We start from the raw sequence: 26,917 nt of genomic DNA on the forward strand, positions 1-26,917 counted from the left end.
GGTCAGTTTCACCATTTTAATAAGTATTTTAACTATTGAATTAATGTTTTTTTTTATATATATATCTGTGTCTAAGCCTATCTTATGATGTGCCCTTAAAGTCCATACATATTTGCAGTTGTCTTCTACAACTGTTGTTTTTCTGTATGTAAAAAGTGAAGCGCTGTGAATACTTTCCGGATGCATTGTATATACAATACTTTTGGAATAGGGTTGTGTTTTTTTTTTTGCAAGGTTATTGTAGTAGAAGCACATGCATTGTCCTACTCTGTTTCCAATGACTGCAGTAGAGGAAAAAAACAGATACAATGCTAAAGAGCAGAACGGGCTTTTTTTGTCAAAAAAATTAAACTTTAAATTTTCTTTTGCAGCAAAAAGAGAAAAATATAAATATTCATGTATATAGTATAAAAAGGCAAAAATTCTTCAATTCACAGTATATTGTATGAAAGCACAATGAAGAAGAAAGGAACAGATAAAGAACATAGACTGGGGACAAGCAGACATCACATGTACATAATGGCAAGCAGACATAAACAATCGCATGTACATAGTGGCAATCAGCATAGGGCTGTATTTTTAAAAATGCATCCTGATGGACAGCCAAACAATTAAAAAAAACAGAATCTTCAACACTATTTAAACATTAATTCAAATTGTATTTACAGCTATCATGATCCTTTTCCAAAGGCCTCTGCAATACATATCCCTAATTTTCTAGTAGCTTATCAATATGTCAAAGCTGAGCTCCAATCTGGGCAAAAATAATAAATATGTGTGCCCACAACCCCCCCCCCCCACCCCTTCCCTGCCAACTGAATCTGCATTGTATATGAAGACATAGGCAAGAGAGAAGGTGAGTTGCTGCTGGGGAACCATTTGGAACTGGGGGGGGGGGGGGGGGTAAAGCTTGCGAGACCTTGATTTAAGGTATTACTTTCTTATACATTCCCCTTCCAGCAGACATAGGAGGATGTGCACACCTTTAATTTTTGTTTTGGACAGGCTGGAGTTGGGCTTCATGTACCCCCCCCCCCCAAAAAAAAAAAACAGAACAGTGTAGATGTGTGGATATTTCTTTAAAAAAAAAAGTGAATAGACATAGAAGAGAGGACCAGCAAGGCAAGGTATATGTAACAACACTTGGCTGCATTGGCCATAGTGCAAAGATGCAACAAGTACCGTATTTAAGAAAATAGCCTGATAAATTTTTACATGAACAACTAAACAGAAATATAGAGAATAAGGACCCTTTTTCTGTGCAAATTGTGGATAAACAAACATAGGTTCAAGTTTAACTACAAATGTAGTATTTAAGTGCATTCATGATCTCTTACATCTACAGTATATTCTACACATAAGCATAACTGAGAAATCCAGCCCAAAATGTTTTTTTTCAATAGATTTAGAAAGTGTGCAAAAAATGTAATGCTGTCTGTGCTTTTGAGGGGAGATTCACCTTTAATTCTTGTTCTGATGATGGTCACTTTCCCTGGGACAGAAACGAAAGGAGAGCAAACCCAACATTTCACAGTAATCACCAAAATAGGAATGGGATGGGGGGACGCGCACGAATATTTGAATTGACTTACTGGTTCAACAGTGACAGTTATCAGTAGTGGGATTTCCTTTTACTTTCTGTTTTGTCTCTGGGACAGGAAGTGAAGGGAAATCTCCTCAACAGAGCTACAGAAAATGACTTTCCCCAGACAAAACCTCTACAAGGTGTGTCTAAAAAGTTTGGTTAATGATATCAGAAAACAAACAAATTACCTTTTTTGACCTTCTAAATTATTGCCATTACAACACACTTTTGGCAATGTTCATAAAGCATCTGGAAAGTGGAAACTGTCAGTAAAGGCCTCTTTAGGAAACAATTGCAGAACCGCTGTCACACATTCTTGGATTGCAATTGCGTCTGTAAAATATGCCCCTTTCATGATGCTCTTCAGGCAGGGAAACAGAAAGGATGGATCCTGGTCACGTATGGTAATGAAATCTCCAGAGTTTTCCATTCGCTTTGCTTTCTGTTTCTGTCAGCTTGTGCGGCACAAACTGGGAACTTCTGCTTACCATAATCTTTGCTAACGATGGTGCACTCCGTCCTGTACACTTGCACCAGCGTTTCATGCATCTCCATTGCAGGTTTTCCAAATTTGTAGCTGAACTTGATGTTAACGTGTTGCCCCCTTGCACTGTGACTCTACCTCTCACATGGACTACGTTTTGCTGCCTGTAGTAGGTTTACCCTGACGGTCCCGTGTACTCCACGCTAGGTGGCGCTTCTCGATGTCTCTCTGAATAGCCATGTGCATGTGTGCACACCTGGCCCATGTAGACATTGAAATACCGGACCATTCACAAACCTTTTAGACACACCTTATACACCTTTCCTTCTCTATACCAAACTAAAATAAAGTTCAACTTCAAATGCATAAACTTTCCTGTCCTAGCTCAAGAATGATCCCTGCAGGTACCTCTTTCCTCTGCATTTCTCTTGCACAGTTTCACAGGTGTCACATAAAACCGCAATAGTAAAGGCTTCACTTTTTGTTGCTAAGATTGGATTCACACCTTTGCTTTTTGCCAGATATGATATTCTCTTGAAATAAATGGAAATGCATGTGTCATAAGGCACATCAACATGCGTCAACTTATAGTAATGTGCTTCATGACACACGTTGATATACAGTGCATGGCAACCCGCTTCAAAATGTGTTGGTATGTATTTCAGTGTTTTTCCATCAGGATTAGGTTATAAAAACAAAAAGCCATAAAGATGCAAATGGGCCATAAAAAGCCATTCTTGAGTTGCAGTCAGTAACTTTGCCCTGGATTAGATGATGTCATTGGTCTGCTGCATGTAGGAGGAATCATTCCTCATTCTCCTGTCCTCCAGTGATAAGAATGCAGCATTGTAACTTTTAGCAAATCACAACTTGACAGACTGCAGTGCGTGTTAGACATTTGTGAACAGAACCTAGAACTGCACAGGCATTAGGATTTACACAAATAAGTAATCTTTGAACCAGCAACCAACCCTGCATGATTTCTGAACAAAGATAGCTCCATCCAGAAAAGCAGATGAAAGTATTGTAAGTTGGAGTACTGTGATCTTCAAGAGAATTAATAGATACCTGGAAGTGATACACTTGTATGAATGCACGCACCTAACATGGAAATATGTATCTGATGGTAGGTACACTTTAAGTCCTCTTCACTGTCTGATATAATCGCAGTAAAATTGTTAACATTTACCATGAACACATCCAAAAACTATTTCTGCACTTTGGGTGTGGCAGGTTTTTGTGTCTTGCTGCTTTTCATTTATGCTTGGATAGGCCTCCTTCACCCCTTGCACATCCTTCACTGGTTTAGCTTTTTCAGTTGAGCTTCGTTTGACATCTGAAGCAACTTCCTCATCCATTCATATATTCCTATGGAGAAACCACTAGAGGGCACACCACAGTGCTTGAGTCACAGTCTAATATATACAGAATTCAGATTAAAAAGTAACAAGAAGGGCTCTCAATAGTTCAGCCTATTTGCTCAGTGGGCTCTGTAACCATTTCTGATAGAACTTTTCTACTATTGGTCTTTCCCACACCACTTCAGGTAGCCATAAGAAGCTAGGTGAGAATATTCATATATGGGTTTATAAGGCAATCACGTTTCCTTCCTACTGCATATATACAAGGGAATGATATAAATAAGTTCAGAATGACCATCTAGCACTAGAGACTGGGGAATTCCTGAGGCATGAAACATCAAACCCAGCAGTCCTTTTTGTTTTTAGTACACTGGTCCGAAGTGTCATTCTAAATACCGGCTCCACTCATAATGTGGCTTCCTTCTGATATCCTGTTTCCACCCATATTATTGCTGTCTTTATGCATCAAGAAGTGGGATCCATGAGCTCCTGAAAAAGCTTTGAAAATCTTCATAGACAAATACGTCAGCCCAGTTTGTCTGCACTCACTTAAAACCTATAATTACAAAACACAGATGTGAGTGTTGGAACTATACCAGAACATGTCCTATAGTGCGTTATCGATAGAGATAAAACAAAAACAGTATGGTCAGCTGTTGTAATTTATTGCATCAGTTGTGTTGATGTTCCTTTTAACATGTTGCTATTTATAGAATACAATATCTGCTATTACATATGAAGATTGTGCTTCCGGCTTAGTAATGTAGCATAAGGATTAGACTTTGCGTTTCCTTTTTCTCAGTGTGAGTCTATCAGTATTCCCAGATTGACTGACCTCTGTAAAGTCTTTAGTGGAGTGGCTTTTTCTGTAGTTTATTTTACATACTTCAGTAAGGATGATACTACACATGTAGGATGTACAGATACATAGCTCATAGATAGATAATCTACAACTGTATGTAAAAAATGTCATCATAAGGCTAAAAATTGGAAAACCACATTCATGGAAACCTGTACTGTGAGAAATAAAGGGACCACTATTACTTAACTTCTGAAAATGCTACTTGCCTGGTTGACTCTGACTTCAATACGCCAGGACACAGACCCAGAACATACACTAAGAATAAAGGAGAAGTATGGCCATTTGGCTATACTTCGCCTATGGAGCACAGGAGTGGAGTTCGTTCTGCACTCCCATGACGTTTTTAGCAGACAGCGAGCTAAAGCCCGCCTGTCAGCTGACATCACTCAGCCGGTACAAGGCTCTGGATTGATCCCGACTTTATAGTTGTGATCCACCCAGATGCATGGATCGGCAGTTGGCTCAGCCTCTCATGGAGCCGATGAGAACCTGAGCCAGCTGCTCCTGCCGCCTCCACAACACAGTGGTCCAGTAAGCGCTGGAAGGGTAGAGCAGAGGGCCGGTGGCTGCCAGTTACCTTAGACGTGAATATTAGGCAGTCAATAGTTCCACCTATTAGGACCGATTATTTGTGAAAATAGTTACAAAGTTGCTATGGCGTATGACTTTTCTCCTTTGTACTACCACCTGGCAGTCAGCATTACAAAAAAAAAAAAAATCTGGGTTGGACTGAATGTCGACATCTTGTCACTTATTCCAGACACTAAAGTATTTGCTTTAAAAGCAAGCAAGAATATCCCTGAGGAGGATAGAAGTAGACCAGTAGCTAGGATCTTCAGGACGATGATTTATGGTTTTAGGATATAGGTCCATTACTGAACTTGCTGCTCCCGCAGTAAGCTCCCTCCCTCACGAACGGCCAACCAAGCACCACTCCTTGGTATGTGTTTTATATTTAATGAGAAAAGGTGTAGAATGATGGTCTAAAACCTGTTAGTACAGAGGCCTTTTGCTCAGTGTTACTTTAATAGAAATAAAATCTCCAGCCAGCCAACCACAAAGGAGCTGTTTTCTCAGGGGCGGATCACCAATAAGGCTGGAAAATATGGTTCTGTGGTTACTAATGTACAAAGATCAGAGGGCCCAACTAATAATTGAAGACTTTACTTGTAGTTTTTCTTCACCCAAACTTCCACATCAGTGCTCATCGGTGCCTCATCCGTGCCACATCAGTGCTCATTCGTGCCTCATCCAATGCTACATTAGTGCTCATCCATGCCAAATCCATGCCACATTAGTGCTCAACCGTGCCACATCCATGCCATATCAGTGCTCACCAGTGCCACATCAGTGCAACTACAGTGCTTATCAGTGCCCTACAGTATATGTGGTGTGGGGTGCGCTAAACAACAAATAAATAATGAATATATAACATATATCTATGTGTGAACCAAATCAACAAAAGTAAATATATATAACATATATCAATCTGTGAAGCCAATTAATAATGCAAATCCATTGGTGCATAAACATAAAAGTTCATAAGTGTCCATAAATATTTTGCAGGTGAGTAGAATTGTATTCTATCCGAATAATACGTGTATCCACCACCGAGTGAAATTCATCCTTACCAAACGGAAATAAATAAGGTGCAACTATATTTTCTTGTGCTGAAAAAATATCCAATCTCCTTGTGAATTCACAAGGAGATTGGATATTTTTTCAGCACAAGAAAATATAGTTGCACCTTATTTATTTCCATTTGGTAAGGATGAATTTCACTCGGTGGTGGATACACGTATTATTCGGATAGAATACAATTCTACTCACCTGCAAAATATTTATGGACACTTATGAACTTTTATGTTTATGCACCAATGGATTTGCATTATTAATTGGCTTCACAGATTGATATATGTTATATATATATTTACTTTTGTTGATTTGGTTCACACATAGATATATGTTATATATTCATTATTTATTTGTTGTTTAGCGCACCCCACACCACATATACATTTATCTATATTTAAAAGCACTGAATACCGGGAGCAGCTTCAACGCACTATCAGCGCACCCATCCCCCCTTACAACAGTGCCCTACAGTGCCTCATAAAAGTGTAATAGGTAGTCAGGAAATTAGATTTGTACTTTTATGTCCCTAGAGCACCTGACGGTGTTCCCTAAATGTTGGGCCTCTGTATGTGGCTAGGCTGTGTAAAAGTCTCACATATGCACCATACTCAGGAGGAGTAGCAGAATGTATTTTGAGGTGTAATTTTTGCTATGAATATGCTATGTGTTAGAAATATCTTTTAACTGGACTTTTGTGTAAAAAAAAAAAAAATGCGTTTTCATTTTCTTTTCACATGTTCCAAAAACTTGTGGAAAAAAATGTCACGTTCAAAAGACTCATTATGCCCTTCTAGATTAAGTATTGGGTTGTTTGCTTTCGAAAATGGGGTCATTAATGTGGGCGTTTCCATTATCCTGGTGCTCCAGGGCCTTCAAAAGTGTGATAGGTTGTCTGGAAATTATGTGTAATTTATGTTCCTAGAACACCTGACGGTGCTCCCTGCATGTTGGGCCTCTGGATGTGGTCAGGCTGTGAAACAGTCTCAGACATGTGGAATCGCTATACTCAGGAAGAGTAGCAGAATGTATTTTGGGTGTAGTTTCAAGTATTAGTTTCACAGAAAAAATAAATCTGGCGCCTGCTACAAAGATGATGGTGAAATGACACAGCCTGTTGTGTCCTAGCTGCTCCAGAACCTCTCCATGGGGAGGAGAGCCGATAACTTGAAACCACAATGTAAAACACAGGAGTGCTACAAGGACAGGCTTGTGGGTGGAGTGAAGCCCAATAATAATTGCCCAAAATCAAAGTTGTGAATGACAGGCAGGAGCTCCACATATGGTTTGTAGTTTCAAGTATGCCTATACAGTGTGTGCGAAAAAACTTGGTAATATGACAATTTTATAGGAAAAAAAGGAATCTTCATTTTGCAAAGAATTGTGGGGAAAAATTACAACTTCAAAAAAACTCACCATGACTGTTACTAAATACCCTGGAATGTCTACTTTCCAAAAAACCGGACATTTGGGGGTATTTGTTCTTTGCTGGCTTTTTAGTATCTCAAGAAATGAAATAGGCCGTCAGACCATCATGTGTGATCAATTTTCAGTCATTGGCACCATAGCTTGTAGACTCTATTAACTTGCAAAGACCAAATAATATATACATATTTGGGTTATTTGTACCAAAGATATGTAGCAGTGTAACTTTTGGCCAAAATTTATGAAGAAAAATTACTAATTTGCAAAATTTATATTGCAAAAAAAAACAGAAACAAAGAAAAATGCATTTTTTTTTACAAAATTTTCATTCTTTTTTATTTATAGCGCAAAAAATAAACCCAGTGATGATTAAATACCACCAAAAGAAAGCTCTATTTGTGTGAAAAAAAAGGAAAAAATCTAATATGGTAACAGTGTTGCATGACTGAGTATTTGTCATTCAAAATGTGAGAAAAGTGAAAGCTGGAAATTGGTCTGGTTAGGAAGGGGGCGTAAGTGCCCAGTGGGTAAGTGGTTATTGTTCATGACACGGTAATTTTGCTTGATATGTTTATAATCATTTTTCAACATATATTTAAATTTGTAAGTAATATAATTTGGATGCAATCTACGACATCTGCTGAAACCAGTTCTGGCCCATTAAATATTTTCACAGCTCTGACAATAACATATCATCCTTCCAACCATAGAGGTTGCTTTTAGGTATTGGAAGTGATCCAACAACTGAGCAATCAAATCTCATATGACCTAATGTATGTTTTTTTTTCCTCTATAACCGTTGCCAAACAATATGACTAGCCAATCAGAAGAAAGCCCTCACTAGTGATAAAATCTCATGTTCCTTAGGGCAATTCTGAGTACTAAAGCTATATCTTTTGACATATTTGTGTGCTTTTAAAGAAATACAGGTTTCTATACATGATTTACACATCCACAACTTACCTTATAGAAAACCTCCTTTAATGTTTGTTCATAGAGGTGCTGGAAATGAGAATAAAAAAAAACGTCAAATCAGTATAACCACAAACTGCTTACAAAAGATCTAAAAGGAACATATTTGCATATACTTGCCATACACGTGGCAATTTTGCTGCTTTTAGTAATTTTTCAACTAGAAACCTTCACAAACAACACAATTTACAAACAATGTCACCCACTTTCAAATAGCTTTCCATCACACATATTGTATGACCATAAACTTTCTGTGCCGATTGTTGGCAACCTACCATTAAAGTTTCTATTGATACCATTAAACATTTAATACTGGTATTGATGACTCATTAGGGATCTGTTTAATTATTGCATATGTGGGATTTAGGATATGTGGATGGGGGAATTCTCCTGCCGTGCCTTTGTTTTCTGACAGTGAGAAGACTTCCCCGCTGTCAGAATACACTTTGCAGCGTTGTCAGTTGTAGCCTGCAGAGCTAATTGAGCAGCAAAAATCTGACAGGACGGTTGTACAAAAGTCCATTGGTAGATGGACTTTTGTACAACCACCCTGGCCATACAGAGATTGAAATTCATCTGGTCCCTGCTAAACTGGACAAATTTTGATTCATGTATGGCCAGCTTTGGGTGGGCTCCTTTCTATGCAGGAGCAACAGTGATACCCTTGGACAGCAGCATTGTCTAGGGAGAGGTAAATGTTAGATACATTAGCAAATTTTGATGGACTTGACTAAAAAGCCTAAGTTTTTTTTTCCCCTGTTAAGATAAAAGTTTTAAATAAATGGAAAGAGCTGACCATTGTAAGCACCCCGGTCAGTGGTAAATGGTTTGTCTCAACCCTCTAATTGCTATTTCATCTGAACAGCTTGGTCTGATAAAAGAAGTTGAATACCAGACTTGTAGGATGAGCAAAATAAAGGAATAAAGCCTAAAAATAGAAAACAAATGCAGCCACCACATCATTACCAAGGATGGGTAAGCTGTAATATATTACATTTTGCTCTTGGATTTAGAAACACTTTAATTGCAGTGGCTTCCTCACTTTAATGAGTTTGGGAACACACCGCAACATTTAGGCCCCACGAACCCTAGGTCTCTTCTAAATGCTTTACTCCTAGCAGGAAAAAAGCAGCTTCAAAAATGCGTCTAAGCCACATTTTTGCAAATGTGTTTTTAGCACCCCCCTAGGTAGGTGCTAGAGCGAGAGCATAGTTTTTGGGTCTTTCTGCTTACCAGAGAGATTGCCAGGTAAATTGATATTGCTCTCTGCCTACCAGAGAGCAGGATCCATTAGTGAGGTCTGCTCATGGTGCTCAGGTGCAACTTAGTTTGTCTGAAATGTTAAACACTGGTCCAATAGGGAGGCATATTGGACAGTGGGAGGAAACCTGACCAGTAAGTGCACAGGCATTTGTTACAGCCCCTGAGATTGGCAGAGGAAAGTGCCTTGTGTGCACATGTGCTCGGGGTCTTTTAGTTGGAGAACGGGGTCCTGGAGAGAGGGGGTGGCTGCCTCTCCTCTGTAGAAGCTGCCATGAGGCCTCAGGTGGTCGACCTGAGAGTCAGAGAGAAGCTGAACCCAGAGGTCCTGCAGAGCTGACTGGAAGGGAGACACTGGAAAGGATCTGATTCTGAGTGACACTGGAAAGGATCTGATTCGAATGTGAGTACAGATCTGTGTCATGGGGCCTATCCTGAGAGGGCCACCCCTTCTGCTAGAAGAGTCAGTGGATGGGTGTCAGTCAAGGGGATGCTAAAGAGTGTCCTGAAGATAAAGTAGTTGCATCAAGTCTGCTGCTAGAGAGAGAAAGTGGACTTAATTCTTCCATACAAGCGGCAGTATGGTTAAAGCATTGTTTCTGCTTCCACAAATAACCTGGTGAGGCCAAGTGAGAGTTGTCCTTATCTACTGTGAATAGTTCAAGTTGGATTATCCCAATATTCCCTTCTTCACAATAAATATAAAACCCAATCTCCTGGACTGTTTATTGAGTAACGAGCAAACGGGAGTAAGGATGGATGTGTGAAAAGTCCCATAGTGACTGTCTGCATGTAATCAGAGGGAGACCCAAGAAGTCATCATACAGCAAGCCCTACAGGGAAAGTGCTACACATTTAAGCACATCTAGCTCAAACACTAAACATGCCTAGCACTTGGGCACGTTTAGATGCATTTCCACGCATTTAGGCACGTTTTGGCATTTTTTTCATCCAAAACGCTCCTCTTTTGAATGCACAAGTGATGGGTTTTTGTCTGCCTCCAGATGCTGTTGCCTCTAAACTCCCAAAAACGCCTCCTGTATGTGTGCATGGACACATATGCTAACATGCCGGGGCATATAGAGGCAGAAAAAAAAAATTTAACGCGTTTAAAACAGGCGTTTTTTTTTTTTTTAATTAAGTGTGCATGAGGCCTTATACTCACATGAGTCAAAGTGTGTATTTTATTCTTAGTTTAAATCTTAAAACAAAGTAAACACTATCTCTAGATATATATGTTTTCAGCTGAACCACGCAATTACTGTTCCTTACTTGACATGACAGAACGGCCACTTTTGAACATTGAAGCAATGTTGGCACAGTCAATGAGTTCCAAGGCAAAAATCAGTTCATTTTTGAAGCTTGTGATCCCGTTCTGGCCTTTTCTCAGCCACACCTTTAACATCTGATATTTTTGTTCCCTTTTGTCTCTGGACATGTTTCTACACCTCTCCATTTCTTCTTCGCCAACTCTGAGGATCCTCATCAGATGAATCCAGTTATGCTCCTCTACATTCTTTATTAAAAAGTAGAGTTCATATTCTTCAAAATCTAGAGACAGAAACAACTGTTATGTCCAGCCATGTCAGAAAAGAAGACCTAATACATTTGTGGCAATAGAGCTTTATGTCAAGATGGAGGACAATGAGAGTGAGGAACCTCAACCTGCTTACTGCTTTTGGCAGTATCAACAGGTATTTTTGTACTTCTTGAAGAGATATAACAAAACGCTTTCAATGTTATATTAACAGAAGAAAATGGACCAAATAAGAGAAATTCATTGTTAGGATTTACATGCACTTTATGAAAAGAAAAAAAGGTGGTTACTTACGATGTAATATTTGTCTTTGGGAGATAGCTAAAAAAGGGAAATGAATTGGCATTAGAAAAGAAACCCTTTAAAAAAAAAACTGTGTTATTATCTGAATATAATCTTGTTAAAAATAAAATTAGAAATCAGAGGGAGACCCAAGAAGTCATCATACAGCAAGCCCTACGGGGAAATTTAAAATTAGGAATAAAAAAAATGTATTGAACAAAAAAAAAAAAAAACCCTGCACTGAATAATATCATTCTAAAAATGCTATTTGACTGCATATCATACACTTTCGGAGTTATTAGCCCATAAGGGATTTTCAAATCAGCAGTTAGTCAGACTTTAAAATGTACCTAAAATCTATTTTTCAGTATAATTGCCATTATGTCTTGCTGTATAAAATTTCCCTAGGTAAATCGTTTTTTTTGGAAATCTATTGCAAAGTTTTCTTACCTGGAGATCCTGTCGGTAACAGCAGCTGTTTAGGACTGACATAGCTAAAGCTGGCTATGCAAGGAGTGAATTTTGGTCAGTTGCTATTGAACTAGCAAAAATAAATTTAGTGGCTTGCCCTGCTTGATATCCATTGGCTGAGAATTCAAAGGCGCCGGACAGATAATTGCCTGTCGAACAGTGCCTGCATCCAATCAGATGCAGGGACTGTTGGGGTACTTTGACAGCTGTCAATAGCTGCAGCATGAGATTCATTCATTTGTGCTATGTAGCATGGTTAGGGGTATCATTTTTTTCATTCTACCTGCAGGCTAAACATAAACTATCTATACATGTATGGCCAGTCTAAAACCTTCCAATATAAGGGCAGCATTGCCAGCCTTCTGTGTGTGCTACTTCAATTAGCCACTGAGCTGCCTATCAGGTCTGCAGTAGGCATGCACAGATCCAATAGGTATTCCAATAGCCAATGGAAGACATAAGTGCGGCAGGCTGACAGCATTGCTGCTAGTTGAAACTTTGCAGCTTAGCTCTGTCAGTCTCAAACAGGAAATGCTGTTACCGGCAGGATCTCCAGGCAAAACAATTTGCGACAGATTTACAAGTATCCTTTTTTGTGAATATACCAAAAATGTTATTTAAAGCACTACACCACTGCTAAGACGTCCAGATACAACTGTATACAAGTAAAAGTCAGGGGGCCAACCCAAACAGTAGCCAATGCGTTTGGGGGGGGGGGGGTCCAAAAGTGCCCCCTTCATCAGGACTTGATTGCCAACAATTTGAATAGACTAGAGGTTAACTGAACATGTATTGCTATTTTTTCCAGTGTGATTGCAAGCACAGGCCTTGTCAGTAGCTGGTTTGGTCTGCTGCAAAAAGCATGCATTGACGTGCATAAAATGCTGACATCGCATTTTCGATGTATTACACTGCTGTGCACTTTGTTTTTAAAAATGACAGCACTGGTCTCCAGAGTGGCCCCTGCTGCCAGCGACTGGAACTGCCACTCACTGTCTCCTTGCTAGCAGCATTGTTTAATGAGGGGACCTGTCTGACCATGCTGCTGAAAATCTAAGGGACAGATTTAAATGGGACCAACTGCTACGTGTGCACTTGGTCCAAACAAAAAATAAACTGGAATGATGGATATTTTTTAAGCCAGCAGTGTTATCTATCCTTTACTGTAATAAGCAGAAAAATCAATTGTATTATACCTTCCACTGTCTTTGTCAGTTTCGCAATTTTATCTTCATAGTCCTTAATAATTTCTTGTAGACTTCTCTCGTTTGAAGGAGAAGATTGAGGAGGTGAAGCTAAAAAAAGAAGAAAATAACAACTTGTGTAGCTAGTATAACAAAATAACTATGCAGCAGAAGACTGTACAAGCAACTCCAGATAGAATTCCCTATAATGCTTCTATCTGGAACAGGGCTCACTCTTTTGTTTAATTGTCCTGCTGTCCAGGAGCACAGTGTGGGGATTCTCCTCAGAGTAGCTAGGCTAACTGAGAATTAGGTGGGTTGGGGGACACTGGGCCTTGCCTTTCTACTAGATATAATATATACTCTGTTCCATAAAAATGTATACCCTACTCCACAAAAACATAATGAGAAAGACAGGGCTGTTGGAAATAAGCAGCCTGGCTTCTCATCTGGACATGCCAGTGGAGGGTGATGGGCTTCTCTAGTGGGCTCTCAAACAAAAAGTACGTATTTTTCTCTGCTCCTCCCAAAACAAATATATATTTTGGATATTGTCACTCTCTAAAGAGATCATGTATTTAAATGATCTAATTTTCTTTATGTGAAAAATACTTTAAAAGGTAAGTGTGTTTGGTGTGGGGGGGGGGGGGGGGGATATCTCCCTGTAAAGATAGAGTTCCACGTCCATGATAGAGCTATGTTGTATCTTATAAATGATTGTCTAAATTGATACTGTATTTCTTCTTGCCTTTCTTCCACCCCCCCCCCCCCCCCAACATTTGTATTCAGTTTTAGAAACCTATGCTAATTCTATGTACCAAGAAGTGTGTTACTTTCTATGTATTCGATGTATGTTGATTATCGCTGTATTGTTGTTCATTTAAATAAAATAAAACTTTTATTGGAAAAAAAAAAAAAAGGTAAGTGTGTAGTCAGATGTTGTAATAATGCACTGCGTGGTTTAATGCTTAGAGATTATGGGGTTAACTGTGGATGGCGGTGCGTCAGCCTATGTTAGGTCATTTCCCATAGTGGGGTATATGGGAGAGAGGAAGTGGTTCTCCGGAGCTATTTCCATGGGAGATAGGAGGAAAGCCACAGATGCTGTGATGTAGTTCTGAATATTGGAAGGGATACCAGAACTTATGGGGACTCCAGCATGGGAATAAGATAGGAGGAATAGAGATTTATGGCCACTCTTCAAGCACTTAAGCCCCGGAAGATTTTACCCCCTTTTGCGATTCGGCACTGTGTGACTTTAACGGACAATTGCGCGGTCGTGTGATGCTGTACCTAAACTAATTTGACGTCCTTTTTTTCCCACAAACAGAGCTTTCTTTTGGTGGTATTTGATCACCTGTGTGATTTTTTGATCATGCACTATAATCAAAAAAAGAGCGACAATTTTGCAAAAAATAACAATATTTTTCACATTTTTTTTTATATGAAATTCCCCAAAAAAATGTTTTGGTGAATTTGTTTTCTGCTACATATGTTTGGTAAAAAAAAATCACAAAAAGCGTATTTTGATTGGTTTGCGCAAAAGTTATTGCGTTTACTAACTAAGGGAAAGATTTTTGTCATTTTTGTTGTTTTTTTTTTTAACGAGTAATGGCGGCGATCTGCGATTTTTTTTTTTTTTTTGCGGGACTGCAACATTGCGGCGTACAGATTGGACCCTTGACTGACATTTTTGACACTTTTGGGGGTACCAGTGACATTACTACAGTAATCAGTGCTATACATATGCACTGTTACTGTAAAAATGACACTGGCAGGGAAGGGGTTAACTTTATTGGAGAGGGAGGGGTTAAGTGTGTCCCTAGGGGCGTGATTCTAACTGTGCAGGGATGTGGCTGTGTTTGTAACAGCACAGATCAACGGTCCTACATAGCAGGACCGTTAGATCAGTGCTTTTACACAGGGAAGAATGACAGGCGGCTTTGTTTACATTAGCCGCCTGCCTTTCTCCCTTCACAGCGGACGATCGCGAGTGAACGGCGGACATCGGGTCCGCCGGTCACACGCACAGATGTGTCTGTGAACGAGCCGAGGCGGGAGCGCGCCTCCAGCGGCGCGCGTGCGCCCGCTATTGGCTCCCAGGCTAGTGACGTACAGATACGTCACTTTGCCTGGCCGGGGCTGACCACCACAGTATATGTACTTGCGGCGGTCGGCAACCGGTTAAGAAGTGAGAAGCTACAGGCACGAGCATTACTGCCACAGCCAAAGTCACAATTTGTGTAATGTTCAGAACTATGTTCTAGCGTTTATTTAAAGAAAATTTAGCAACCTATGTTACTCATAGTGACTGAGAAAAAATAAGAAAATTTGTCAAAATAGTTTAATTATGGTAAAGTGAACACATTAATTTCAGATTAAACTGGAGAAAATGCAAGAAATAATTCACAAAATAATCTAAATGCCCATTTTACTTCAATATTGGGCCACCAAAAGCCAAGTGTGTGGGCATGTTCTGGTTTGACATAACAAGGAAATAAGGGTCTGTGTCAACTGCCTTTTGTTCACACCAAATATATTTTGCATTCCTATACAAACATAAGGAAATGCAAAATCCGCTTGAAGCAAGTAAGGCGCTGGTCAGAAGGAGGTCAACTACTTGTCAAATGAACCTGTCAGTTGATTCTAAATGATCTTAGAAGCATCTCAAACTGATGCCATTGACACAAGCCCAAAGGTCATTGACAGGGGCCCTAATAGTTAATAAAAATAATTACCATCTTCTACGGGGAGATTCAAATACTGGCACAGTTGGGCCCAAAGCCGTAGTACATTGTTACCCCATTCTTCCACAACTGGCTTGAGTACATCTACTGTTGGAGAGAGAAAAAAAACAAGCATGTTTAGTAGAAAATGAATGTTAAATACCCAACTATTAAATTAAGACAGAATGGGGTTGATTTACTAAAACTGGAAAGAGAAAATCTGTTGCAACTGTGTATGGTAGCCAATCCACTTCTAACTTCAGCTTGTTCAATTAACCACTTCTGCACCTGAAGGTTTTCCCCCTTAACCGTTTCTGGACCGCCCGCTGCAGTTTTATTGCGGCAGGCAGCCCCTCCTGCATCAACCGACGTAGGTCTACATCGATCGTGTGCCTGCAGCTAGAGGGCAAGCGCACGCTGCCGCCAGTGCGCTCACGTCGGCGCGCTCCCGCCCCCACTCGTCAGTGGGGACTCTGATGCACGGGCAGGCGGCTCCGATGTCCGCTTGCCACCTGCGATCGCTCCCCGCTGAGAGAGAACGGTCAGCTGTTGTAAACACAGCTGATTTTTCTTCTCTCTGGAATGATCACAGAGTGACTGTGATCCTTCAATGTAGGATCACAGGTCTCTGTGATCATTTCAAAAGCCCCACCCCCATGCACTTAGAATCACTCCCCTAAGCTCACATTTAACCCTTGATCACCAACAGTGTTAACTCCTTCCCTGCCAGTGTCATTATTACAGTAACAGCGCATATTTTCAGCATTGATTACTGTAGTAATGTCACTGGTCCCCCCAAAAGTGTCAAAAATGTCAGTTAGCGGTCCGATCGGTCTGCTGCAATGACGCAGTCCCGCAAAAAAACGCAGATCGCCGCCATTACTAGTAAAAAAAAACAAATAAAAATGACATAAATCTTTCCTGTAGTTAGTAGATGCGATAACTTTTGTGCAAACCAATCAAAATACGCTTATTGCGATTTTTTTTTTTTTACCAAAAATATTTAGCAGAAAACAAATTGTCCAAAAATGTTAAAAAATTTTGATTTTTAAATTTGTTAGGGAATGTTATAGAGCAGAAAGTGAAAATTATTGTTTTTTTTTTTTTTTTTCAGAATTGTCGCTCTTTTTTTGTTTATAGCACAAAAAATAAAAATCGCACAGGTGGTCAAATACCACCAAAAGAAAGCTCTATTTGTGGGAAAAAAAGGACGTCAATTTTAGTGGTTAATGACCAGGCCATTTTTTGCTATACAGCACTGCATTACTTTAACTGACAATTTTACGATCATGCGACATCCTACCCAAATAAAATTGATGTCCTTTTTCCCCAGAAATAGAGCTTTCTTTTGGTGGTATTTGATCACCTATGTGATTTTTTTTTTTTTTTTTTTTTTGCACTATAAACAAAATAAGAGCATAAATTCTGAAAAAAAAAAAAAACCCAATATTTTTTACTTTCTGCTATAAAACATTCCTAATAAAAAAAATTTAAAAATCTACATTTTTTATAATTTTAGGCCAATTTGTATTCTGCTATATGTTTTTGGTAAAAAAAAAATCCCAATAAGTGTATATTGATTGATTTGCGCAAAAGTTATCACATCTACAAACAAGGGGAAATATTTATGTAATTTTTTATTTTTTGTATTTTCTTTTTACTAGTAATGGCGGCGATCAATGATTTTTAGCGGGACTTCGACATTGTGGCAAACAGATCGGACCCCTAACTGACATTTTTCACACTTTTGGGGGGACCAGTGTCATTACTACAGTAATCAGTGCAAAAAATATGCACTGTTACTGTACTAATGACACTGGCAGGGAAGGGGTTAACACCAGGGACAATCAAAGGGTTAAATGTGTCCCTGGGGGGGGGGGGGCGTTCTAACTGTGTGGGGGATGGGCTTGCTGAATGAACACAGAGACCTGTGTTCCCGAATAGGAGAAACACAGGTTCCCAGTGTTCATTATTGACAGAACAGCGGTCTGCCGCCATTCAGTCTCCACGGGGAGCGATCGCAGGTGCCCGGTGGCAATTGCGGCCACCGGACCCGCTGATTGGCTCTCCCTGCAGGTTACAGAAGATACAGTACAGAGAAGTCTAGTGTGAAAGGTTCTGTCCAGAGTAGGCTATATTGCTATTGCTAGGGACAACTGTCTATATATAATTTGCTAAAAGCAGCCAACCAGCCAGGGAACAGGTGACGGGCAAGGGTGACTGCCACTCCACTATCAACCAGCTCCTCATATACTGGGACCAAGCTTACAGCACAGAGTCACATGACCTCAGTTCTCTGCCCTATGGTTTAGGCAATAGTAAATGCAGTTACACAGTGTTCCTATTAGGGAACCTTAAGCCATGCCCACAACCGTAAAAAATAATAAACATTTGCTTTTGGGTTTGTTACCTCTTTAGGAGATCCAGCGCCCCACACCTTTTCTCTACTCCCCGTACATTAGTAGTGAAATGCCACCTTACATTCGATGATCAGTGTTGGTCAACAAGAATGCCACCCTAACAGATAGCTAAAATGTTTATTGGTGGCAAGCCACTGATTCTGACATAAGATGTTGGCTTGGGATCGATCCGCCGATCCCCCGCTGAGCAGGCGGATGGCAGCTCTGTCTCCGCTCTGTGTGCGGAGACAGAGCTGTCAGGTCCCGCTGTCCTCTATGGGGGAATCGGATGAGAACAGACCGTCTGTCCGTTCTCATCTGATCCGATCCGCTGGACGGATAGAACATAGGGTTTCCATCCGTCCAGATTTGACGGATCGGATCGGATGACAGCGGACATGTCTCCCTTGACATCCGATGCCCCATAGAGATGCATGGGGCATCCGTTCAGATCCACCAAAAAAAACGGACAGGCGGATCTCAACGGCCCGCCTGTGTGAAAGGGGCCTCATTGTGTAGTTATCAACCAAGATGCAACAAATATGCCTACTGTATATAATACGCAAAACAAAGAATTGTAGACTCTTCACAAACATTTATATGGAGATAAACTGGCAGGTAGCTAAACAAAGATAGGCTAATTTTGAATCTTGTAGCCAGGGCTGCTGTTAGAAATCACGGGGCCCCATACAGCCTACCTGGCAGACCCCCCTCCTCCCCCCCCCCCCCCCCCGAATATGTCAAGACAATATTTTCACCAAAAATACACTAAAATCATTATTAGCAGACACAAACATCACAGAGAACCTGTGTGAAGTAGTCCTTTTTTAATTGCTTTTTACATTTTTTAAAAGTTAAAAATGTTTACAATTATTTTATTTTAATTTTTTTTTTTTTTTTTTTACAATTTGTTATTTTTTTCACAGGATAGGGAAGCCTGCAGCGCTGTGGGATCAAGGGGGAAGGGCGTCTGCACAGTGAAAGGGGGGCACAAGGGGGGGGGGGAAATCAGCAGCAGGCAGAACAGGGAGGGGGATCGGTGTCGGAGAAGCACTTATAGGAATGATGCCCTGTGTCTGTGTCTCTCCCTGCAGCAGCTGAAAGCTGTCAGGAGGGGGAGAAACTGGCTTTCAGCTGTTGCAGAAAGCTGCACAGGGCTTCCTTCTGTAAATGCCCCTCTGCCCGACTGTGCCGATTCCCCATGCTGTTGGAGCCCTCCTGTGTGCCCGGGCCCCCCCACAGGAGGACTGGTTGTCCCCCCCTATCAGCGGCTCTGCTTGTAGCTCTTCACTGGGATTATGTTTTGTTCCACTGAAATAATCTGAGCTTTCTCTATGGTACATGTAGTCTATATAAGTATATATGTTGTTTATGGGCTTAGATGAGCTTCCTCTGCCTATTTAAGCCAGTAAAACAAGAAAGTAATTACAAGAGTATAAAGTAACATCAACCCTTAATTTCTTTATTTCGTTAATGGTAGTGTTACCTGTACCTAGTCATACCTATACAACTAGAAGGAGCTGCTTCAGTTTTCTGTACTGGAATGCATAGAGCTATTTTAGTTGCTGTCTAGGTGACCGTACAAGAAGATAGTCGAAATCAGGTTAAACTGGACAGACTGACGTCTTTATGCAACCTTACCCACTATGAAACTATGAAATCTCCTGGGGGAGGGAGGGGGGGGGCACAATAGCAGCAATTACCTAAAGGAGTTGTTTCTAACCCTGAAGCCAATTAGAAACAAGAACAAGTGGCCTAAGATTGCACATATTTGAAATCAGATGTCACTATAATACCAGAATTGCAGGACAATAGTTTTTTTAGATCCCTTGGTTTAATAACTATTTGCTTACCTGTTGGCTCATTTACCCAGGAGACCGACGCCATGTTTTTTTTTCACTTTGCCTAAGAAAAAAAAAAAAAAAAAAACAAGAAGGTAATTGTTATAATACATGAGAAACAAACAGACAATCATGATAATTTGGGGGCAAAGAAAAGGGAATTGTGACAATACGCCATTTTTGTTACGACATCTAACTTCAAGTTTCCCAGGTAGTGAGAGGATGTTTTTTTTTTTTCCAAAAGAACATTTCCAGTATAGTGGAAGAAGCTTCCTTAACCTGTAAGAATAATTTAAAGCTTATTGTACCCCCAATAAGATAAGTGTTGTCTTTAGCTTAGGCAAGAGCGATGCGGGAACGCTGCGAATATACAGCGTGGTCCCGCAATCGCATCCGCACAACAGGCAGTTCACACTGCCATATGCGATACGCTGGGGGTGTCGATTCAAAGTTAACGACACCCCCAGATTATATCGCATATCGCAGTGTGATCTGAAAGTTTGCACAGAATCGGATCGCACTAGTGTGAACCACCATGCAATCCGATACTGCTGCGGACCAAAAAAAGGGTCCTGTGCGTGTTTAGTGCGATTGCGGTGCAAATTCAACCATACAAGCTGTATGGCTGAATTTGCACCGCACAGACATCGCATGTAATATTAGGAGTGGTGCGCTCCGAATTACATGCGATCTCTGTGATCGCACAAATGTGAACCGGCACTTAATGTGAAGTGTCCCTTGTACTGCTCACTGGACTGTTAGTTGAGATCTGAAGTCCTCCGCTCCCTTTCTCCTCCACATACCCCTGCAACCGTAATATAACAGTGTGCTGGACCTGAGACAAGCTAACTCTACCCTTCTCCATTCATAGAAGCTGTACTACAGCTTCTATCAATTTAATACTATCTATGAATGGAGGAGCATCAGAAGGTTATGGCAGCAGGGGTGTGCAGGGGGGAGGAGAGGACTTCGGATTTCAACTACCACACAATCAGCAGCACAAGGGACACTTCCAATTGAAGCTAAGTATTATTATTATTATTTCAGGTACTTGTATAGCGCTGTCAATTTACGCAGCGCTTTTACATATACATTGTACATTCACATCAGTCCCTGCCCTCAAGGAGCGTACAATCTAAGGTCCCTAACTCACATACATACACAGTAGGGCCAATTTGTTTTTTTGATACAGGATCCAATTAACCTACCAGCATGTCTTTGGAGTGTGGGAGGAAACCGGAGAACCCGGAGGAAACCCACGCGGGCACAGGGAGAACATGCAAACTCCACGCAGGTAGTGTCGTGGTTGAGATTCGAAACAGCGACCCTCTTGCTGCTAGATAAAAGTGCTAACCACTACACCACTGTGTTAAAAAAAAAACTTGTCTACCAGGACAAATTTTAAATTTTTTGCTCACCTGTTGAAATCTGCATCTTTTACTGGTAAATGATTGTAAACCTCCAAAAAAAAATATAAAAAAAAATACACTTAAATGAATTTTAGTACAAACAAACACAATAATATACCCTAAAAATTATTACTCACTGCATTGTTAACAACGGTACCTCCCACATGTGGAACAATTGAAGTTTACATACATGTTCTCACCCTACACTGCGCTTTTTATATGGGGCGTGTACAGGGGTTCTTTACATTTTTTTTTTTTAAATAATTTTATTTATTTGATCTCATTTTTTTTTTTTTATAAACTTTATTTTATTACCACCCCCAATGTCTCCCCTGCCCTCCAATGTACCTGTTCAGACTCAGATCATGTGACATAATGCTCTTTGCTTCAGGGGTCTTTAGAAACAAGACAGATCAGGGTTCCCCAAGTTTCTCCTGTACTCACCAGGGAGGCATTTTTCATGTGGTCTTGGGCTCCTTGGTGGAATGGGAGAGCCCAGGAAATACTGAAGGGGCTCCCCTTTCAGAGCCCAGTAAAGGTGATAGGGGTGGCTATAGAGCCACCTGACCACTTTTAATGGAAAGCCCTTTGCTCCTAAAACCATTAAGCCTACAGCTGAAGCAGCAGCTGTGTTGATTTAACCACTTGTCAACTGTAATGTTTATAAACGCAGCTTGGTAGACAAGTGGTTAAATAACAGCAAAAACCATAGAAACATACTGTAGAAGAGTGACAGCAGAAAAAAAAACAAGTTGTCCTCCGTTTTTTATGTTTTCTTATGGGTTTTTTTTTCTTTTCTTCAATTTAATATAGACCTAGGCTTATCCCAATATATTTTTAATCAACTAAATACATGTGCTGAAAGTGTGTTCCAAGTATCCATTTCTCTTTCAGGAAATGTTATACTTTCTAAGGTTAGTTTTTCATTTTTTCCCACTTGCCTCAGGGTATGGCTCCATGTTCCATATTCTTGTTCCTAGCTTCATGCTGAAAATACTGCAATACGAAGTTCATTCTGTCTTTCCAGATATGCCTTGCATCATTTTTGTTGCCCATCTTAGGTGTCCTATCTTATCAATATCTTTTTATAAGTAAAAAACTGAACACAGTATTCTAAATGAGGTCTAATTTAGGACCTATATAGGGGAATCAGGCCCTCCTTCACCCTGCTGGTGACACCCCATATGCTATTTACTTTACCTGTTGCTTGACCACACAGTTTATTTTACAATCATCTGAAATGAGCACTTTCCCCTCAAATGCAATGCATTTGGCCAAAAGTCTAAATTTTCACCAAAATAATGAATGTTCAACTCTCAGTACCCAAATAGCAAAATTGGAATTATATAGAAAAAGAAAAAAAACACACTGGACAAAGCAATATGCATACAGTCACAGTGGCTATCACTTCCGTCTGGCAGCGCATTACCTGCCTGGAGTTTGCATGTTCTCCCTGTGCATGTGTAGGTTTCCTCCCACACGCCAAAGACATGCTGGTAAGTTAATTGTCTCCTGTCTAAATTGGCCCTAATATGCGTATGAATGTGAGTTAAGCCCTGTACACACGTACTGATCGTCGGCTGTAAATATTCGGCCGCAGACCGATCGGCCGATTGTAGGCTTGTTAGTATGATGCTTCCGACAGCCGACAGCGCATTTTCGGCCGAACAGAATTGGGTGTGCAGGCATTAAAATTTTTGTTGGCCAACACCAGAGCGGCCGATTGTTCGCCAGTCAGTACAGAATTCGGCCGACAGACAGCAGATTTGCAAGACTGGGCATGCTCAGAAAAGAAAAAAGACAAGGAAAGTTAACCATCACATGACATCACTTCTGCAGTCGGCTGTTGTTGGCCGACAAAATTCGTGTGCAGTCTTTTGCAGTTTTCAACAGACAGGACAGCCCTGGACAAAAGACGGCCGATCATTCGGCCGACGATCAGTACGTGTGTACGGGGCTTTAGGGACCTTAGCGTGTGAGCTCTGTGAGGACAGGGACTGATGTGAATGTACTATATATATGTAAATTGCTGTGTAAATTGTTGGTACTATATAAGTACCTACATACCAACCAAATTTTTGAGGTGGGGATAAGGGACACCTATTAGCAAACATATGTAGGCGTAGAACACACCCCCTGCCACGCCCACTTAAAGGAGAATTAAACAAAAAAAAATTGTTAAACCCACAAGTGCTTTTTCACCATTACTATTCCTTTATACTGGCTTTTGAAATGTACAAATGCAGCAATTTAGATATGGAATGAAAAGTTTAGAACTCTGCAACACTTTTTGAAAGATAAAAAGTGCATTTTTATATACATCTAATATAGATCAGAACAAAATGAGGGACAAATGAGGAGGAAAGAAGGACAGAGGGGCATTGTTCCAAATCAGGGACAGTCCCTCAAAATCAGGGACAGTTGGAAGCTATGGTACCTGTAATAAAAAAAATTATGGTTACAAAATAAACAGCATATTTCACATAGCAGTGACAAGAAGATAATGAAAAGGTAAATAAATCAATAAAAAAAAACAAAAAAAAACAGATAGGCGACATAAGCTGTTATGACACAACCCTAGGTCTAATAGGCATTATGTAAGTCTGATGTTTTCTGTAAGTCACACATTTGGTGTGATGACCTATTCCTCTGGCTTACCGGTAGCATACAGTTGGTTCATGCTGTCATTAGATATGTGTTACATTCCAGCATCTTTTCAGAAATCTAGGGGGAGTCCCTCTGCTTTACCAGGAAATGCTGCTCTAATAAAATTTCACAGAGTGTCAGGTTTTAGAAAGCAACGTGATAAGCAATAGCATGTGTAAGTGATTTTGGATAGTTGTGAAGGGTTAGAACTCATGATTGGTTTTTACAGCTATCTGAGGCTACATTAGAGAGAGTTCCCCCTAATGGGCCATACACACTATAAGATTTTCTGAAGACTTTTTCCTTTAGATTTACCAAAACCATATAATATGAGGTCAAACCTAAACACTCTCAATTTGTATGCAATCTGGCAGGCCCTTGCACTACATAGAAAAGGTAAATCTGAAAAAAATCTAACCACAAAAGTTGGATAGTGTGTATCCAGCTTTACTTACTGTCCCCTGATGAGAGTTTCTACAGACAAGAAATCTGTAATCTCTCACAGGATTGAGCTGGCCATAGAGGGCTGTCTATAGAGGGCTAAAACCGGCCCTCCTGTAACTGGCCTGGGCCAACATAGAGGGAAATTTAATCTTTCAAAAACTTTGGTAATGCAGTGCTGGATTTATATGGGGGTGAAAGGAGCAACTGCCCTGGGCCTAAATAAGATAAAAACTTTTTTTATTACATGTATCTCGGGGAGTAAGATTTTGCCAGCCATCATCTATAAAAGTTTTTACTTTGGACTATTGTATAGTTTTTAAAAACTAATTTTGATAGCTCAAGCAAACTACACATTGAGCGCTTACACTATTAGGTGTACGTATACGAATCTGAGAATTATTTTCTCCGTTCACTTCTCGGCAGTTCTCAGAGGAAAATGATCTCCTATGGCACCCTGTTTATGATGCGGAGAAGTTAAGTTCACACAGGGAGAACAGAGAAGAATTGTTTCCTCTAAAAAAGGCAGAGATCCATGTAAAAGTGAATGGGCAGCCTGTAATCTTGTGAGACATAGAGAGATTACAGTAGCAGAAAATCACTGAAACACTTTGGTGCCCGTTTATTAGGCTGAGGTAAATTATCACTGCTGAATACAGGGGCATTCTCAGAGGAGACACCCACCTCATGTTAATGAAATAATTAGTCCCCCTACACAAAACAGATATATATATATATATATATATATACAGTATCTCACAAAAGTACACCCCTCACATTTTTGTAAATATTTTATTCTGTTTTCATGTGTCAACACTGAAGAAATGACACTTTGCTACAATGTAAAGTAGTGAGTGTACAGCTTGTATAACAGTGTAAATTTGCTGTCCCCTCAAAATAACTCGACACATAACCAACCGCTGGAAACAAAACTGAGTACAACCCTTAGAGGAATGTCCAAATCGGGCCCAAAGTGTCAATATTTTGTATTTTCCAGCACTGCCTTAACCCTCCTGGGCATGGAGTTCACCAAAACTTCACATGTTGCCACTGGAGTCCTCTTCCACTCCTTCATGAGGACATCACAGAGCTGGTGGATGTTAGACACCTTGCGCTCCTCTACCTTCTGTTTTAGGATGCCCCGCAGTTGCTCAATAGGGTTTAGGTCTGGAGGCATGCTTGGCCAGTCCATCACCTTTACCCTCAGCTTCTTTAGCAAGGCAGTGGTCATCTTGGAGGTCTGTTTGGGGTCCTTATCATGTTGGAATACTGCCATGCAGCCCAATCTCCGAAGGGAGGGGATCATGCTCTGCTTCAGTATGTCACGTTGGCATTCATGGTTCCCTCACTGAACTGTAGCTCCCCAGTTCTGGCAGCGCTCATGCAGCACCAGACCATGACACTCCCACCACCATGCTTGACTGTAGGCAAGACACACTTATCTTTGTACTCCTCACCTGGTTGCCGCTTGACACCATCCTAACCAAAAAAGTTTATTTTGGTCTTATCAGACCACAGGACATGGTTCCAGCAATCCATGTTCTTAGTCTGCTTGTCTTCAGCAAACTTTTTACGGGCTTTCTTGTACATCATCTTTAGAAGAGGATTCCTTCTGGGACGACAGCCATGCAGACCAATTTGATGCAGTGTGCGACGTATGGTCTGAGCACTGACAGGCTGACCCCCCACCCCTTCAACCTCTTCAGCAATGCTGGCAGCACTCATATGTCTATTTCCCAAACACAACCTCTGGATAGGACGCTGAGTACATGCACTCAACTTCTTTGGTCGACCGTGGCGAGGCCTGTTCTGAGTGGAACATGTCCTGTTAAACAGCTGTATGGTCTTGGCCACTGTGCTGCAGCTAAAGCCTCATACACACGCGTCGAAAATCGGCAGGGAATTTTCGTCCGATGACTGATCTGCCGATTTTCGGCTTGTTAGTATGATGCTTCGGACAACCGACTCCGACTTTTCGGCCGAAAAAAATCTGGTATGCAGGCTATAAAAATTTTGTCTGCCATCAAAACACGGCCGATTTTCGTGCAGTCAATACAGATTTCGACAGGGAAAAATCTAATGAGCAAGTCTGGGCATGCTCAGAGAAGAAAGAGCACAAAGAAAGCAAACCAACACATGACATCACTTCTGAAGTAGAATTTTGTCGGGCGAGAAAATTTGTGTGCAGTCTAGGCACATTCCAACCAACAAAACACCACTCTGGACAAAAGACGGACGATCGGTCGGCCGATAATCGTTGCATGTGTACTAGGCTTTAGTTTCAGGGTCTTGTCAATCTTCTTATAGCCTAGGCCATCATTATGTATAGCAACAATTATTTTTTTTCAGATTCTCAGAGAGTTCTTCGTCGTGAGGTGCCATGTTGAACTTCCAGTGACC

General features: G+C 40.6%; 1 protein-coding gene across 2 annotated transcripts in view; it reads right to left on the reverse strand.

Moving 5' to 3' along the window:
* Positions 1 to 8,279: 8,279 nt before the first annotated feature.
* The window catches only part of LOC309546694 (uncharacterized protein), a 32,835-nt gene continuing 14,197 nt past the window's right edge, over positions 8,280 to 26,917 (reverse strand). The window contains exons 2-7 of one of the 2 annotated variants that reach the window (XM_082246409.1): positions 20,034 to 20,079; positions 15,794 to 15,889; positions 13,068 to 13,166; positions 11,413 to 11,439; positions 10,854 to 11,132; positions 8,280 to 8,351 (exon numbers count right to left, since the gene is read on the reverse strand). In XM_082246409.1, coding sequence (XP_082102535.1) covers positions 8,341 to 8,351; positions 10,854 to 11,132; positions 11,413 to 11,439; positions 13,068 to 13,166; positions 15,794 to 15,889; positions 20,034 to 20,067 — 546 coding nt within the window. In that variant the 5' untranslated portion in view covers positions 20,068 to 20,079 and the 3' untranslated portion in view covers positions 8,280 to 8,340. Of the gene's footprint in view, positions 8,352 to 10,822; positions 11,133 to 11,412; positions 11,440 to 13,067; positions 13,167 to 15,793; positions 15,890 to 20,033; positions 20,080 to 26,917 lie in introns of those variants that run through there. The other variant, XM_082246408.1, reaches the window with a different exon arrangement.

This window comes from Pelophylax lessonae (assembly GCF_965119305.1).
Source record: "Pelophylax lessonae genome assembly, chromosome: 1".
Lineage (NCBI taxonomy): Eukaryota > Metazoa > Chordata > Amphibia > Anura > Ranidae > Pelophylax > Pelophylax lessonae.